Source organism: Ruditapes philippinarum, unplaced genomic scaffold (genome assembly GCF_026571515.1).
Source record: "Ruditapes philippinarum isolate M1 unplaced genomic scaffold, ASM2657151v2 ctg593_1_1_1_1, whole genome shotgun sequence".
Taxonomy (NCBI): Eukaryota; Metazoa; Mollusca; class Bivalvia; order Venerida; family Veneridae; genus Ruditapes; species Ruditapes philippinarum.
The window spans coordinates 315,034-334,463 of record NW_026866874.1 but is presented as its reverse complement, the minus strand read 5'-3'; the positions used below and the strand labels follow the sequence as shown (position 1 = coordinate 334,463).

At 35.1% G+C, this 19,430-nt stretch overlaps 2 protein-coding genes across 2 annotated transcripts; both read left to right on the top strand.

The window, feature by feature from the left end:
* Positions 1-1,164: 1,164 nt before the first annotated feature.
* On the top strand, positions 1,165-5,893 carry LOC132734080 (N(4)-(Beta-N-acetylglucosaminyl)-L-asparaginase-like). Its single transcript, XM_060720796.1, has 8 exons — positions 1,165-1,354; positions 1,805-1,958; positions 2,156-2,268; positions 2,849-2,961; positions 3,112-3,302; positions 4,913-5,020; positions 5,300-5,433; positions 5,787-5,893. The coding sequence occupies exons 1-8, from the start codon at positions 1,213-1,215 to the stop codon at positions 5,891-5,893; spliced, it is 1,062 nt and encodes a 353-aa protein (XP_060576779.1). The 5' UTR covers positions 1,165-1,212.
* Positions 5,894-8,375: 2,482 nt separating this feature from the next.
* Positions 8,376-16,823, top strand: LOC132734078 (N(4)-(Beta-N-acetylglucosaminyl)-L-asparaginase-like). The gene is made up of 8 exons (XM_060720794.1): positions 8,376-8,668; positions 9,138-9,291; positions 9,770-9,882; positions 11,528-11,640; positions 12,272-12,468; positions 13,238-13,345; positions 15,171-15,304; positions 16,023-16,823. The coding sequence occupies exons 1-8, from the start codon at positions 8,506-8,508 to the stop codon at positions 16,118-16,120; spliced, it is 1,080 nt and encodes a 359-aa protein (XP_060576777.1). The 5' UTR covers positions 8,376-8,505; the 3' UTR covers positions 16,121-16,823.
* The last annotated feature ends 2,607 nt before the right edge of the window (positions 16,824-19,430 follow it).

Sequence of the window (19,430 nt, the reverse complement as noted above, 5' to 3'; positions counted from 1 at the left end):
TGATGAGGATTGATAACAGGGTCTGGAACAGTCTGTTAAGAATTATTTTAATGGCTGCTTACAAATGTTATATACATTGTTGTGTACGAAATCACCCATAATCGGATGCGTGTCATTCGATTTTCATTTATATCAATACTAAAACAAAAGAAAAAAAAATCATAGATTCGTCGTATCAAGACACTATTTTATACAAAAACATTGCAGTACAACGAAACAAAGATAATATATAAATATGATGTTATCTAGTCAGGTTTATTATTTGTGGGGGAAAAGGAATATTTTTGTTGAAGCAGCAAGCAAACATGCAAATAAATATCTCTAATTATTGATTAAAAAGCATAAATATGTTCTTAGTACCGTAAACAGTGACTTTAACTCTATCCAAAAACAACCTTATCAACTTTAATCACAGTAATATTATAACGTCTAGCATAAGAACAGTCCCCTTCTTTTTCATTATCTTCCTTGTTGAGTTGTTAACAGTCACTTCCCTTTAATGTAAGGGATATTTCCACAATGTGAACTGAAACTTTTTATGTATTTTCTTCTTGAATGACAGCACCATCTGCTTTTGTTTTTTCAAGAGTGAATTCCTGGAGAATTCATGTTCTTTAATTTCATTTATGTCAGTATCTTAAAGTTTAATTTCATTTGTGTTAGTATTTCCTCACAAATTGTCCTTATTTTAGTACGCATTTCATTAAAAAGTAACATTTGTGACTATAAAGTGGATATTGAAATCATTATCACGTCGTCTCTGATAGGTACCTATCACGTCACACTATAAGTAACCAAGACAAGATATCTTAGACAAGTATTCCTCTACACGTGAAAATGTTCCACGTTTTAAAGATACTTAGTATGTAAAAAAGGACTTTCATTGCCCTCGAACGCGTTAAGCTTTAAACCAGTGAAAATTAACAATTTTGTTTTAATTCGAGCTAAATATTATCATTATACCTTGTAAATATGATATGGCTTAATCTTAAATCCGTCAGATATATTTCAGTCTGCAAATAAATAATTTGCTTCCATGCTTTCATATTCAGCTATATTATCTTAAGCTCATTTTGACTAAGTTTACTCGTTTCATTCAACTATTATTGTTATCTTTTATCTTTGTTTAGAGCCTTTCTGATGTTTATCTATACACAAATTTGACACTAATTTGATCTTATTTATGGCAGATTTTATCAGTGACATAGCAAAATGTTAGGAAGGACAATAGTTTCAGGGACTTTTATATTTTGTGTCATTGAATGTTTTGTTTTTGATGCATCACCGTCATCAACATCAAATAAACTACCATTAGTTTTAACTACGTGGCCTTATCAAGATGCTGTTACAGCAGGTGAGCGTAAAATATAATTATATTAAGTTAAAGATGTAACTTAAAGGAAAACGACGCTCTCTGATACTCATGATGATTTTTTTATCCTTAGAGTTAAAACAAAAACTTTCAATAGTTTCAGGTTGCTTTTTTAACTACTTGGCTGCTCCTGATTTCTTGCTTTATGATGATAGTGGTGGTGGTGATTTATGATGATGATGATAATGATGATGAGGCAGCGGATGATGATGATAATTTTGATGATGTTGTTGATAATGATGCTGCTGCTGCTGCTGCTGATGATGATGATGCTGCTGCTGCTGCTGCTGCTGCTGCTGCTGCTGCTGCTGCTGCTGCTGCTGCTGCTGCTGCTGCTGATGATGATGATGATGATGATGATGATAATAATGAGAAATATATAACCTACATATAGACTTAACACCTTATATTATATATTTATCCTTATTATAGGATGGATGTCTATAACGAGTGGCAACACAGCTATTGACGCGGTCGAGGCGACGGGACATTCTTGTGAAATGTCTGCCTGCCGACACACCGTCGGATTTGGCGGCAGTCCAGACGAAAATGGTGAAACAACACTTGACGCAATGATAATGGACGGGTAGTCAACTTACAGTATCTTTCAATGCATTTTTTATAATTCTTATTCTTTAGTGGTATAAGCTTTTGAAAGATAAAGAGTATTTTTGTCGATCTGTACATATGGCAGTTTTGGTGATTCTCATTATTATAGACCCGCCATTATATATTCTAGACAGCACAAAAGTATAATTCTCTCATGTGAATTTACTTTTTCAGCGTTACACATAACGTAGGCGCAGTTGGTGGGCTTCGTAGAATTAAACAGGCCATATCTGTAGCCCGAAAAGTACTTGACAACACGGATCACACACTGTTGGTTGGGGACGCAGGTTTGAGCATTGATTCGTTGATATGTATACTTTACCTTTTTCGTTTTATCGTGGGTCTTAGGACAATAGGGTTTGAACCACGTGTCCTTAAATATCATCTACAACTAGTTGATGAAACCTTTATCATACTTGATCTCAAAGCAGTTTTATTCCAAATGAGGTCGTATGAATTAAAATGAACGAAGTTATTTTGTAATAAGAAGTGAGTTTATGGTTCAGTTATATATACAATTTCTATGTCATTTTTATGTCCAGGGGCTAGATATAATAAGAGACACATTGACTATAGCTACGTTTATTTAGACAACCATATATTATATATCTTAACCGGAACCGAAAGAGCTGGACTTGCCTTTCAGCAAGTTCTTTTGAAAAATAATTTCCAACACTGAAAAACAGTTGTTTCTGGTGAGCGACTCAGGGCCATCATGGCCCTCTTGTTTAATAATTTCATTTTTTGTTTTACCCATCATGCAATGTAGATATAAATAGCAGACAACAGTAATGAGCATAGTTCATTCATGAGGATATTACAGTAATCGCATTTAATGTTTAAAATGCATGTTTATTCTTTATTTAGCAACAAAATTTGCTGTTGACATGGGTTTCACCGAGGAAAATCTAACAACATCATATTCTGAGCAATTGTGGGAATTATGGAGAAACGCAAGCTGCCAACCAAATTTCCGTGAAGTATGTCTGCCTGTCTTTTCCTAATAATATATTATTTAAATTTCGTTGCATGTTTTCACTATATACATGTAATTATTGTTATCATAAATGAGTTGTGTTTGTCAAAAATAAGCTTCATTTTTGCGAACTTTGATTTGATGTTATTTTTAGAACGTTTCTCCTGATCCAAGAAAATTGTGTGGTCCATACCATCCAATCAAAAGTTCCGTTGCTTCGGGTGATGAGTTTCGAGTGATAGCCAATGAGAATAATCATGACACAATTGGAATTATTGCTATTGACGCACAAGGGACAGTCGCTTCAGGAGCGTCAACAAATGGTCTAACATACAAAGTTCCTGGGTAATGTTGTTCGTATTCCACTGTGGAGAAACATGCACTTTTTAACAATCTTTTCAAACGCTCTATTATTATCTTCTGTGAATGTGACGCCGAAGTCAGTTTAAAGCGATAGTGACTTTTGTAATTTCTAACTGATAAGAGGTATGATCAAAAAGTTCTCGGTCCAATATAATTCTTGCCACTTCACTGACATTTACACACGATACGTCAATATCGATATCTTATTGAAGACTACTAGCCGAGTTACACGCGGTTTTACACAAATTAGTAACTTGGAGACAGTTGAAATCAGAGCCGTCATTAAGTACCTCCTGAAGAAAGGGCTGTCCCCCAAGGATACAAGGAGTCCCCTTCCTATAGCACAGTGAAAAAATGGGCTGTTGAATTTAAGACGGACAGGGGGAGCATTGGAGATGATGAGCGGCCTGGGCGGCCAAAAGTGGCCACCAACGATGAAATACCGAAACTGTGCACGATCTGGTCATATGCGACAGAAGGCGAGACATGCGAAGCATTTTGCGTGGGAAGTGGGTATAAGATTACGTTCAGTTCAGGCAATTCTGACTGATGTCAATGGCATGTCAAAGGTTTCCGCTAGATGGGTCCCCAGACAGTTGACTGTCGACCAGAAACGGACCGGGCTTGACATTTCGAGATATATTTTGTCTCGTTACGAGGATGAACCTGATTTTATCTACCGGATCGTAACTCAGGATGAAACTTGGGTCCATCATTTCGATCCAGAATACAAAAAAAAACATGCAGTGGAAGCCCTTTGCTCACCCCCCCCCCCCCCCTACGAAATTCAAGAGGGTGCCACAAGCAGAGAAGATAATGGCTTCAATGTTTTGGGATATTCAGGGGATAATCATGATTGACTATCTTCAGTAAGGTACGTACTATGATGACGAATTGAGATGTCTGCGTCAAGAAATCGCGCGTAAATGGAGAGGCAAGCTGATTCAAGGCGTTCTGCTCCTGCACAACAATACGCCAGCTCACACATGCCAAGATGCAATGGCTGCTGCAATAAACTGCGGCTTTGAAATTCTTCCCCATCCCCCATATTCTCCGGACTTGGCCCCTCTGACTTCTACCTGTTTCCGAAATTGAAAACCAAGCTTCATGGTAGACGTTTCGGAAACAATGAAGGAGTCATGGAGGCGGTCAATGAGTTCTTTGAGGACCAAAATAGAGAGTTCTATTTTGAAGGGTTAAACAAGTTTGAGCACGATGGGCAAAGTGCAGTGATGTAGAGGGCGATAATATTGAAAAGTAAGACCATTAGTTGGGTACATCGGGCCAAGAACTTTTTGATCAATCCTCGAATTTAAATGCCTTAATATTTCGATACTTGAGTTCAAACGGCGAATACTAGTAATCCAAATCAGTTATTTATTCTTTCCGATCTTAAGCACCTCATATTATACTGAATGTTTCGTCTTCTCAATGCCCTTAGGTCATATCCGTAGAAACTCGTCAATCTCTAGCTACGTTGAACATTACCCTCGGTTATGATAAAAAATGTCTTTAATTACTGCAAGATGGAATGTAGATTTGCTACATTAAAGGGACACTACTCTTCTTAAACATAAAAATAACTCTTACAGGCGTGTAGGTGATACACCAATTGCCGGAGCTGGTTCATACGCCGACACCGACATAGGGGCAGCAGCATGTACAGGGAATGGTGACATTATGATGAGATTTCTTCCTAGGTATGTACAATAGAACTCCTATCTGTCGAACTTCGATAAGTCGAATTTCTTGATATGTCGAAGGAAAATGACAATCTTGATAACCATCCCTCCCCCCAAACCCCACTATACACATTATGAATAGAAATACAACATTGATAAAAGTATAATACTATTTGAAACAATTTTCTGGCAAGAAATATAGTTAATATTCAGCTGATTTCTATGTAAAAATGACTATATTTTATATAGGATGTAATGCATAAATGTAAGTAACGTTCAAGGTCGGTTATATTTTAGTTACCAGGCAGTGACGTTGATGGGCACTGGAATGTCTCCAACGGACGCTGCCACAGCAGCTATCAACGCAATTCGCCGGAAATACCCGACATTTAAAGGAGCGGTAGTTGCAGCTAACAAAAACGGGGAGTATGGTAATGGAAAATTACTAACAGTTTAAGTTTTATGTGTGTCAAATATGGGTTAAAAGTCTAAACTATTTCAACTTTTACCTGTTTTCAAAGGTTAGAAAAAGTATAGAATCCCTTGGAAGTAGTAAATAATTGAACACTCTCTGGCACATCGGTCGAATGCTGCACTGAGTCTATTCAGTGAGCTGCGGAGGGAACGTAATAATTGAACTACCGTTTCATCAAAAGTGATTGAACGGATGTGGAAAACTTGAACAATGCACAGGAGAGTATACAGTTTCTTATTCAGTATGTTTTATACATGATTTTATTTTTGATAAATATCAAATGAATCTGTATTGCTTTTGTTTTCAAAGGTGCTGCGTGTCATCTTTGGACAAACTTTGCAATCACTGTAAGGACGCCGGCTCTTCACAACACTACAGTTTTACATATAACATGCTCACAATACACAATAATGTAATAATATTATTATAGCGATTAAAATATATCAAAATGTATTTCGCGTGTTATTTTCATACGGGGTATAACGGTTATTGATTACTGGAATGATTAGTTAAAACATACATGTAATTTATTCCTTTTAATGTTTTACAAGATGTACAATGCAAATATATAGAAAAAAATAAAAAAGTAAATTTTGAAAGAAAAGTGGTTGGACCACAAGTTCAAATAACATTTGTAATTCGGTCCCTCCCTAATACGAATATAAAAAATATTGATAATATAGATTACATTGAAATGGCATTGAAGAATATAACAAAGTACATGTATTTAAGGAACAAAATAATGGTAGATCATTTGCTGGGAGATAGAGAGGGGGAGAGTACTTTTAGCAGTTGCATTTTATTTTTTAAGAGAAAAAATCATCAGCATTGAACAGATTTTATCGAAAACGTTCCGTATGCTTAATATATCTTTGAACTTCTATAAATATGAATGAATTGTTTTCTTAGGAATAGGTAATATTACCAAAAAGAACAGTACATGTATTAAATGGATAAAAAATGCGAGTAGCTTTAAAAAGCTGAATTCGTTGTGGTGGATACAGTCTGCAATTGAAAAAAAGAATGTTCAGCATCTTCGAAAGCACAACCGCATGCACAAGATGCATTTTCTCTTAAATGATTTCTAAATAATGAAATGATGACGACATGTCGACCTTGACCGCAAAACTGTAGTAACTTATATGAAATAAAGAAGAACATACAACAATTTTGCGACAACCCTCGATCTGTTCTCTAAATGGAATATATAGAAATTGAACCTTTTGTTGATGGATGTACCTTAAATACATTTGTTTTGATTTTTCCAATTTTCTTTTCATAGATAACAATAAATAAGACACATATTTTAATAGATTTGTTTTTTTGCAATGAAGAATTTAGATAATTCTCTCGCATTGTACAGCTAAAATTCACTATTCCTTTCATTAATATTGACAAGTGCCAGTAATCATTATATAAAAGCATACTATCCACCTAAATATTCTACCACCTAATCAATGACTCTTTTTTATGCGGTTAGCAAAATAGCGTAGTGGTAGAATGTTTGCTCTGTGGGTATAGAGACCCTGGTTCGAATCCTATTAAAAAGCATCTCTTTCTTTTCCTTTCCGTTTTAAGTTATTTTTAGAGCGAACTGGATTTTATTTTCCTGTTAATTTAATTTACACAATGCGTTTTGAGAATATTTAATTATATGCACATCCGCGTATGGCAACACAGTCGTGATTATAGGGTGATGAATGAGCAATAGATAAATACAACATACATATGAGCCGTGTCACGACAAAACCAACATAATGGGTCCGCGCAGTCTGATCAGGATCCATGCTGTTCGCTTTCAGTGTCTCTACCTGTTATAGGTTTAGTAAGCGAACAGCATGGATCCTGATCAGACTGCGCGGACCCATTATGTTGGTTTTGTCGTGACACGGCTCATATATACAAATGAGCAAAAATCGTTAAAAATGTGGCAGATGGAATTCAGAGTTTCAAACAGAATAAAATTAATAATACTATTCAAACTGTTCAATGGCAGTTAGTGTTTGAAAGTATTGTTTGTCCAACAGGATTGTAGTATTTCAAATGAATCGTAACACATTAACTTTGGTAAATCGGCAAACTGTGAACTGGAATCAGTCTAGTAAATCGACTGTTTATAAAAATAATTTAGAACACTAAGTAGGTTAAAGTTTATTAGTACGCATTTACAAAATTAAATTGGTTGCGCAACCGCGTCGCGCCTGACCAATTTAATTTTGTAAATACGTATAATTATAAACTTTAACCTTTACTTGAAAATCAAATACATGTATATTCAAGTTTGCTTAACCGTCATAATTTAACTTTAAATTATGTAAACTATTAAAAAAGGAAAAACTAAAAGTTACGTGACACACTATAAAAAATATCTTTTGAAAATAAAAGCCATGCACAATTGCAGATTTGAACTCTAAAAACATTTTTAGAACCCTAGATCTTCATAATATGAGCTCTCTAACCACTAAGCTACTCGGATTTACGAGTCTTTATCCACTTTTATTATTTTATATTGCAATATAATGCTAATTCTATATTGCAATATAATGCAAAATGAAATAACTAAAGAACTTGAACAATGTATTATATCACAATAGGTCGGCCGATTAATGTAAATGTTATCGTGTTCGACGTAAACTTATTTGTATCATGTATATATGCTATACATTTACATGTCTCACTGTGTATTTGTATTGGTGTTTACCTCATTATTTCATGTTTAACATGAAATTAGTGGACAATAAAGAAATGTCAATCACTTAAATAAGAATGTTCAAATTACATGTTGATACCACAACATAATAAATTAATTGATTAATCATTAGAGGGTCTAATTAATTAATTAATAAATTAATTAATGAAGTAGAATTGGACGCGTGGGGAAACTATTGCACTACACTTTTTCTGTTCTGCAGAAATGTTAAAAGTTTACATCCTCTGTAACTTGTATAATATCGAAATGTGTTGAAAAATAAACCGTTCAAGTTTCCCGCCTTAATGTAAAGAATCACATGACTTGCATAACTGGAAAATGGCGGTTTGTGTGAACGTCTATACAGTGTGTGTAGCTATTACAGTTTGCATTTCTTTAATATCGGGTGAACTTTACAAAAAAGACAGTTATAGGACAATTAAATCACCATGGATTCCATTGGTTCTTACAACATGGGGCTATAGAGATGCCGTCAAAGCAGGTATTTGAAAATTTTATAATATAATTTATGTTTATAAACAAACACGTGAAAAACCCATAATGTTTATTGGTAATACCGTACCGAGTTCCTGAAAGCCGGCTATCTGCCGTCACGCACGTCTTTTTTGCTGAAGTCGTGGTGACAACAATTTCATTAAATTGAACTTTGATTGATTTTTGTTGTTGTTGTTTTTGTTGCTTATAACATGGTGTATCCAATTAAGACTTTAGATACGTAAGACAGGTTAAGATTCAAAATAAACTGTGTCGTGTTTTTTAATTGAGAACAAATTAATTCATAGCACGTTTTAAGTAATATAGTTTGTAAAAGTTAAAACTTGTGTGTATACAGGAGAGATAGCTAATGAATATACCCCATGCAGATAGAATGTATGCGTCTGCCGTCTTTTCATAATTTATGATCTGAAACGATATACATGCAATTTAACAATTAGAATTTTGTTTCATAGGGTGGAATGTCATCAAAAATGGAAATTCTGCATTAGACGCTGTGGAAGCGACGGGACATTCTTGTGAAATGGCACAGTGCCGACATACCGTCGGATTTGGCGGAAGCCCCGACGAGAGTGGAGAAACTACACTTGATGCTGTGATAATGGATGGGTACATACTTTTTTATATGGTTCATCGAACAGACATATTAAATCTCATAAATTACCAGAAGTCCTTAAAATCTTATTTCTTCCTCTCACACACTCTCTTGGAATGTAGACACCACCCTTTTCCGCCCCTGAATATTAAAAACTAAAACCAATAATTTCTACAATAATTCGTCTTATTATTATTATTTTTTTGCTAATAGTTTGACACGGTCTAGTATATAACACGTGGACAAGTTTAAACAGAATACCATAGCGTTTTAAAGTCAATTTTTTACCAACGCTTCAATTATTATATTCCAGAGAGTTTTTTAAAGTTAAAAAAAACATATAAATTTGCCATCGGATATATGAAGTCCCATCGCAGTGGAGGTCTTGTTGGTTTATAATTTATCCTCAACGTTCAGTATACGTGTATAAACTTATGTTAATATAATTATTGCAAACACATATGATAAGGATAATTTGTATGTACATTTTAGCAACACACATAACGTGGGAGGTGTAGGTGGTATACGGAGGATCAAACAGGCCATCTCTGTCGCCAGAAAAGTGTTAGACAATACTGACCACTCTTTGCTCGTTGGAGATGCAGGTATACATGTGCATTTGTACTTTATTAGTCCCCTAACGGTTTAACCGGAGGGGACTTTAGGTTTACCCTCCGTCCGTCTGTCCGTCTGTCTGTCTGTCCGTCTGTCTGTCTGTCTGTCTGTCAGTCCGTCAGTCCGTCCGTCCACAAAACTGGATCCCGCGATAACGTAAAAAGTACTGAAAGTATTTTTATGAAACTTGAAATATGGGTAGATGGCAGTCTGGAGATTATGCACATCTTTTTCTTTTCTTCCTATGTTGAAAATTCTGGTTGCTATGGCAACAAATAGCCTGAATTTCAAGATTTCTGATTTAAATTTTTTCAGCTTTTTCACTATATGTTCTTTATTTCTTAAGGTGTTTACTTCAAACTTTAAATATAAGTTTCTGGTCATCAACCACATCATATGTGACAAGGTTTATAACTCTAGCACAAAAAATATCAGTATTACCTCCCTCGAACTTAGATTTTTTAGGGGAAAAAATGTTGTCTTTTTTAAATAACTTCTTTATTTCCTTATGTATCTACTTCAAACTTCATATATATGTTTCTTGTTATCACTCGACATTTTTGAGAAGGTTAAATACTCTAGCAAGACTATTTCCAGAATTATGTCCCCCTTGAACTTAGATTTTTTTCGAGAAACTGGTATTTTCACTCCAACTTCTTCATTCCTTATAGGATTTACTTTAAGATCCCACATCGTAATAATATGACAAGGTTGTATAAACATAATTTCCTTACTAAGCATGGAAACTTAACACATTACTGTGATATAGACAAACTTAGAACTCAAAAGATTTAAGTTTATTCATGTCATTCATTCACTGGTAAAATTGAATGGCAAATGACCTATCAGAATGTTGCTGGGGTTCTAACCGGTAGGGGACTTGTAATGATAATTGCTTGTAAATTAAGGAAGGGTTTATAGAGACAAAGAGTTAAATCATGAAAAGCCTACTTGCATGTGAGTTTCATCGATGTTTATTTTCATAAAGTAACAGTCATGTACAACACACAGATGACAATTTAAATACGTTTAGGGAGAGCTATTGTACACATCCGGGCGTCGGTGTCACACTTCGGTGTAGCTAATGCACGCAAATTGGTGTCTTCAGTTGAGTGCATGAGTGGGCTGGAATTTCGTACACTTATATGAAAGCAGGAAGTCTTTGTTTAAGGCCCATGCATTATGACAAAAGTGCGGACGTTTTTGAACTTCTACAATTCTACATTATCCAGTCTTGTTTTACTGCTAAGCACTGACAGCTCTTGTTGAGGTTTTGACGTCACTATATTCAGCAGGTTTCCCTTGCATAAACAAGTCAGCAATGCTTCCAGATTTCTCGTGCAAAAAATTCTTTTATGCACTATTTGAGATACCTGTGCAAATCATTCTACCCCGTACCTGTTTGTCACGTGTAAATAATTCAATAGATCTACTGTTACTAAACTAACTTAATGAGATTAAGAGTTATTCTCTTCATTACTAACGAATTTTATTCAATAAATGTAGAAATAAGTTTTTATTCTATGTGTCAGAGTGATTAATTTCGCGGATTTTTAGCATTTTCCCCATTAAGATGCAAGATCCTATGTTGACCAATAATCCAAAGTTCTGTACTTAAGGTTTTTATTATTTCAGCAACAAAGTTTGCTGTCCAGATGGGATTCAAAGAAGAAAATCTTACCACGCCTTATTCAGAAAATCTGTGGGACACCTGGGGAAAAAATAAATGCCAGCCAAATTTTCGAGAGGTTGTTATTAAATTACAATACAATTAAATACAATACAATTAAATACAATTAAATTACAATTGTGAATATGTCCGTTTTAAGAATATGAATGCTTTAGGTTGAAGTCTTATTATTGTAAGAACCATAAAACTTATGGTCCGGTTAGCACAGTAGGTAGAGCTTTGGACTGTTAATCGGACGACCTTGGTTCGATTCTCAGACGGAGCAGGTCACTTTCGTTGTGATTGATCATGAAATCCTTTCTACGGTCGTTCACACTGTACCTCTGGTCTGACATGTACAAAAGTTACAGTTCCTTTCAAAAATTAATGCAACTAGTACTGGTAAACTGCTTGACAGCCTGTCCAGGGACAATGTGGTGGCTGAACTATGCTCTGGTAAACTCAATGTGACTTTCTGCCATGATCCGAAGTGAAATCTACCAAAACCACCACCACATTTCTATTGATGCATCTAACCATCTTACATGAGTTGTCGTAAATCATATTGTAATCTGGTAGACTTTGTAAAGAGAATTAACGCACAGTCATGTTGACAAGGGGCGCAATGTGATGAATAAATAAGTGTACATGTACTTAAATGATAAATAAACACATTATGTACTATCATTTCAACATGTCATCTTTTGTAGAACGTTAAACCTGATCCTAGAAAGTCATGTGGTCCGTACCATCCAATCAACGGTCAACAACAACAACAAAGGGTCAGCAAAATTATGGACAATATTGACGCCGACAATCACGACACAATTGGTATTGTAGCTATAGATTCAAAAGGCAATATTGCATCCGGAGCTTCAACAAATGGTCTCACATATAAGATTCCTGGGTAAGACATTGTACTATTATTATTTAATATTTTGCTTCTTCTCTCTTTACGTTGTTATTGTTACACATGTGCTTTCTATAACTGAACTCTCCCACCGTTGACATGACACCTTAAAGGAATGGTTAGACTGAGTGTACAATAAATTTAAGTTAGTCTGATTGTAGAAAATGTCTTTATAGATATTTCAATGGCAAGTGGCAATAACTGCAGCATTACGAGATATATGTTTTACTTATAGTAGTCTCCCTTCCTAGGTATACTTTTACAGCTGAAGATTAAGAACCACTTTAAAAGCCGGTGTAAGCTGGTAGAAGAGAAATGGTGCACTTTTCATTATCACTCATGGATATACTCCATAAAACCGAAATTATTGAACTTGTTTAAATTTTTGTATATTTGTTCTCTGAGAATCGTCTGTCTACCGGTCAATAACAGGTGAATAATGAATGTAATTTGGAACTTAGCCGTAAATTCGGAACTCTTACGCAAGCAATACAGTGAAGTTTGACTCAAACATTAACACATACATGGCAGAACGTATCAACTAAAACACATATACGGACCGGATACTAGTATTCGATTTTAATTTATCAATACCGGATACATAGAAATGTTTTGTAGGTGTATTCAACATTGTAACCATATTTATATTGTGTTTCTTTATCACGACTCTCTATTTGTTGAACTGTTGCGATTAAGCATTTAAATATAAGCGTTTTGAGAAATTTTCAATATGTATTTAACAGTTCTAAATTTTATCATTTAACAGCCGAGTTGGAGACAGCGCTGTAGCTGGCGCTGGGGCATATGCAGAGAATGGTGTGGGGGCTGCGGCGTGCACCGGAAACGGTGATGTAATGATGCGATTCTTACCAAGGTAGCAACAACTTTAAATACGCTATATAACAGTGTTCATTTTAATAAAAAAAGTTCATCAGTAATGGCAACTGATATGTTCCAGATTTTCGAGCATTTTTTTGTTGTTGTTTTTTTTTCAATTTTCGAATTCTTATTACCAAAAAAGAAGACATCCATTTTAATTTGTTTTTCTAGTTGCTGAACGATTATTTCGTTTTCTTGTGTGATTATTAAAAAGTTTAATTTGCGGACTTTGATCTGAGGCCACAATGTTCATAGACATAGTGCACTTTGTTTTTCTCATTACAAAAACGTACCATAATACAAGTGACACGGACACAATACCTGTATGTTTAAAGGGAGACACAGGCAAAATTTTCATTTCTTAGTTTTGATTTTTTTATTCCTAATTCCGTTAATGCCCTCAAAAAGAATATATTAGACAGTCAACTGAACAAAACTTTCCTCCATATAAAGAATAAAATGGTGGTTTCCTAACCTGACCCGCGTTGGTCAGGTTAGAGCGCTAGGATTTCACAATATTTGTCAAAGTGTACTCTGGAAACGTAAAAGAACATGTCAAATGAATGATTTTGACTTGTTTCAGTCATACAATATCCACAATATCTGTTATTGTAACTTCAACGATTTGTTCAAGTCACCTGACTTGTTTTAAAACTATTCGGTGATTCTATTGGCGTTCAACATACTGTATATAGATATATTTATGTTTCAAATCCAAAATGTATAGAATTTAAAGAGAAATTCATGCTGAAACTTATAGAAATTTCATTTCAGCGCGAGTTGAATACAAAAGATCATTTTAGTATTTTTGTCATTATTTTGCCTGAATATCCCTTTAATATTGAAGCATTTTTGTGTCGCCTCTACGGAGTAGTGGCGACATATAGGGATCACTTCTCCGTCGTCTGTCTGTCTGTCTGTCTGTCCGTCTGTCCGTCCGTCCGTCACAAAACTTGTCAGGACTACTCCTCATAAACTACTGGTGCAATTTCATCCAAACTTTACAGGAATGATCAGTACCAAGTCTAGTTGTGCATATTGTCAGGATTTTCCGGTTCAATGATTTTTGTCAGAGTTATGGCCCTTTAATAATTTTTAATTTTAAAGTTTGTCCGGACTACTTCTCTTATACCACTAATGCAATTTCAATGAAACTTTACAGGATTGATCTGTAGCTCAAGTCTTTGCGCATATTGCACGGGTTTTCCGGTTGAATGATTTTTGGCCGAGTTATGGCCCTTTGATAAAAAGGTTTCTTTTTCTGTGTGTTGCCAGATACACAAAAGCTTGTCCGGACTACTCCTCATAAACTACTGGTGCAATTTCATCCAAACTTTACAGGAATGATCAGTACCAAGTCTAGTTGTGCATATTGTCAGCATTTTTCGGTTCAATGATTTTTTGTTTGAGTTATGGCCCTTTAATAATTTTTATTTTTAAAGTTTGTCCAGACTACTTCTCTTATACCACTAATGCAATTTCAATGAAACTTTACAGGATTGATCTGTAGCTCAAGTCCTTGCACATATTGCACGGGTTTTTCGGTTGAATGATTTTTGGCCGAGTTATGGCCCTTTGATAAAAAGGTGTTTTTTTCTGTGTGTTGCCAGATACGCAAAAGCTTGTCCGGACTATTCCTCATAAACTACTGGTGCAATTTTATCCAAACTTTACAGGAATGATCAGTACAAAGTCTAGTTGTGCACTGTCTGTCTGTCAGTCCGTCTGTCACAAAATTTGTCCCAACGTGAAATTGGCCATCATGAGGCGACACATGTGATTACTGATCGCTCTTGTATATGATTTCATATAACGTATAGTCACACGGCTGTGATTTTGATGAAGACAGGGCTGTCGCCCCAGGAAGCGGCTGAATCTGCTATTAAAATCATCAAGAAGAAATACCCAGACTTTATGGGAGCGATTGTTGCTGCTGATGCCAAAGGAAATATAGGTGAATGCGTCTATCCTTTTAATTCAATCTTTTCTTAAGTTAACAGCTCATTAAGTAAACAAATGCTAATTTAAAAATAATGCATATTTCCTTTCAATAAAAAAATGCGTTTGTGATGCTTATGGTTGTGCGAACTCTATAATTGAGCCGCGCCATGACAAAACCAACATAATGGGTTTGTGACCAGCATGGATCCAGACCAGCCTGCGCATTCGCGCAGTCTGATCAGGATCCATGCTGTTCGCTATCAGTTTCTCTACTTGTAATAGGTTTGTAAGCGAACAGCATGGATCCTGATCAGACTGCGCGGATGCGCAGGCTGGTCTGGATCCATGCTGGTCGCAAACCCATTTTGTTGGTTTTGTCATGGCGCGGCTCATATATATATATGTAGTCGAAAGTCTAGCATTTCTCTACATGTATAACACTCGAAAAAAGCATTGAGTAAAAGTAAATAGTAAGTGAATATGCTGTTGGCAGATATTTGTTATTATGGACGTTAGCGATTTGAGAGCTTTAATGATTGATCTTGATTTTTAAGGCGTGAAAAACTTTTTACTCTTAAATCTCCTTGTTTCAGATTTCAGATTTTCAGATGGCGTCTTTTATGACTTCTGTTACTTTTCAAATATTCTGTTAATTCCGTTCTTTTAAATGATGACATTGCTTAACTGAAGGTCAATTTCATATATTTTGCGTATTATTGTTTTCTTCCTAGGAACATATTGTCATTTGTGGACGGACTTTCAGATTACATACATGATGCCCGGACTTCCAGATATTCAAGTTAAAAACGTGACATGCTCTATGAACTAATTGAGAACACGTGATAAATCACCGATGTTTCCGGCCCTTATTTGTACAAAGCCTTGAACCAAATAACTTTTTGGCAACCGCTTTACTGTAATTGTAAAGACACGTTCAGACGTGTTTACAAGTTTGATTTTTTTTTTTGCATATGTATCAGTGCAGTAAATGCACTATCTGCTCAACACGTCAAATTAAAAAAGTGGGCGGGTTTAAGAAACGACATCCTTGCTCCTTTATGTTCTGTAGACATGAACATTTAAGTCGTTTTGAACAATAAAAAGTAATGTCCAGAGATTACGGTTTAACAAAATTGATAGATTTAAGTTATTTGTTTGTTTGCATTTTGTTTGTTTGCTTGTTGTTGTTATTGTTTGTTTTTTGTTGTTTTAGTTCATATCTATGTGATTGTGCCTAAAATTGTTTATGATAACTCTCTGAAGGTTTTGTAACACATTGAAGGGAGACAACTCGGGTTAGCTTTAATTGCAAATGATGAATGACTAAGGGAGACAACTATTATGCTTTTCAATGTGTTGACTTTTCCATGGACGAAATTAAACTCGTATTATGTAAGATAATCTCTTAAATCTTGATAATGTATAATGTATTAAATCGTTGTCATTCAAAGTATTTTGCAAATACAGTATTTGTAATGTACATACATTTTGAAGTGTAATATACAAGTTGAATAAATTGGTTGACAATCTTGTGTTTCTATGTCAGTCATTTTTTTCAGATCCTGTCTAAAGTTCTGTAAAATATATCCAGTCAAGTTAGTAGAATGACTGAGTAGAGCATACGTTATTAAAGTAATAATATGTTTTTTTCGTATCATTAAGTTTCAATAAATGTTTTTTACCGCCGAGGCATGAGATCATGGAGCCACCAATCGTCAACCTGTTTTGAATTAAAAAACAAACTTCATTTGTTCTCTCAATAAGTAATGCAATCTGTGTTAGTTTTCGTGCATACGTAAAGTGGCTCACAAATTTGGTTTAAACATATTTATTTAAGCTCGAATGCGAAACAAGTTCTTTGCAACTTGTATTTATCATCTCGAGTTCTCTTCCTGGAACAAACCAGTACTGGTGTCATGTGAAGAAACGTGGTCGTGACCCAATTAGGGCTCGAACACGTGATCACTGGATTGAGAGGCAGACACCTTAACCACTAGGCATTCGCTCCCCTTTCAAATGTATAGAATTGTTAACAAGTACAATATTTTTCGCATTGTTTGTTACGCTTGCACTGTCAATACTAGTATGTTATGGCAACTTCTCCGCTTTGCTGGTAGAGGTAGACTTGAGACAACTCTTTATCTAATATCCCATAGACGCGCCGGCACCGGGAAAGAACCGCAGCCATTCCAAGACAAGGCAGATATAGTCCTCATATGAAAGTAGCGTTCCTGGTGAGATACGAACATTTACTGGTACGGGACAAGTGTACCAAGTGACCCCGACAAATCATCGATCGGAACCGATGATGAACTTTGAACACTTTAAAAATCATAATAGTTGAAGGCCAAAGAAATTTATCGTTTTTTACGCAAGGTGCAAATTTTCCATAGTGGTTGTAAATAAATTTGTTGAATATGCGATATAATGATCTTTTTTGCGTACATGTGAACTAAAACTAAAAAAAATAAAAAATACAGTAAAATCATAATAATTGAAGGTCATTGAAATTTATAGCTCTTAATGCAAGTTTAGACTTTAAAGGTGCGATTTCCTTCCTAGTTTATTCCCTGTATGGGGATTGTGGCAGGGTGTTTCGGCGTTATGCAAACTTTTGTTATTTACAAAATACACAATTATGTTAAATATTACTATAAGACAATATTATATAGTAAATAAAATGTGCTAAGTAACTCAGGAATGCAATCACACAAAATACATGTATGCATTTACAGATTATGCAGGTACTTTTTTGCTAACGGACGTTTTATGTGCATTCACCATTTAAAACATATACAATTACTCAGAAGAACGGAACATGGTATAAATGCAATGGCCATGGTATCATGTTCTCGAATTAAAATATAAACTTTGTCAAAGGCTCAACGATGGATAGATAACAAAATTAACTTTTGCTTAATAAACGAATTAGTTAATGGAGCGTCCGTGCCCGAGTGGTCAAGAACGATGACTCAGTCTGGGTACTGACTTTATGCTTTTTGCTTTTTTTTGAGGAATCAGCTATAGCTTTCATGTGTCCAGTGGTTCCATTCTAGTACCCACTTGTACATAAAAAACAACAACGCGCGAGACCTTTCTCCAGTAGTAATGATCCTAAAAATCCAGTAAAAATATTGAGTTTAAAAAGGCAACACATATTGTAATATCATGGAGGAACACCCGACTGTGCCTCTCCATAGGTAGCTATGTCGGTTTCCCTTAAAGGGATACCACTCAGGGATTTGACATGGCGGGACCGAAAACATTTTTTTTCCGAGATATTCTATAAATTTGATATAGATCCATCCCAATTACTTAACGAATTCATCATTTTAACTTTGATCCTTTTCTTTCTTTTCTTATGTGTGTGTGTGGGGGGGGGGGGGGGAGTAGCGAAAGCTGTTAACTGAAATTGGGCTTAGAATCACATTAAATGTCTGTTTTCGTTTTAATTTGGAGTAGGCCTATGTTTCTTGACTATCATATGTGTTTTTAAGGGCTCAAAATGATCCATGTTAGACTTGCATGGTTTTAGGTCGTTGGACCCAAGTAGAGCTCCTTTAACCTTATTAGAACTCTACTTTTTAACGGAAATTCAAAATTCTTAGGGGGATTCGAACCCACAAATATGGGGTGAAAAAATATTCCAAATTCTGCGACTTTACGGAAAGCCGCTCGGGAAATAGATTGAAGTTTTTAAATAAAAATTCGAAAGTATTTTCCGGTGCAGTTTTTTTTCCTCGTGAGCTTAAAATAATGACATGGCTTGCGTGTCAACAATATTAATTTTGAAATATTTTGAAATATGTTTAAAACTTGGATTGACCCCTTTAAACAAAATTGTATTCAATATTTGTTTATAATAGCGTTATCATGTTTGTTTGACAAGTACCATGCGATACACTTCCCGTTTTGCCTTACACTGTGCACTGCAAATATTTAACACAATTACAAAACAAACGAAATAGAACGCATGCGAAGATTTAAAAAATATTACGCCATTGCTTCCCATATTTTCGCTATTCAATATCTAATGATAAAATCGCACATTATGTAATACATATTTTTATTATCATTATTTTAATGTAAGAAATTCTTTTTTTATTGAAACTAGTATTTACATTTTACCGTTGACATTG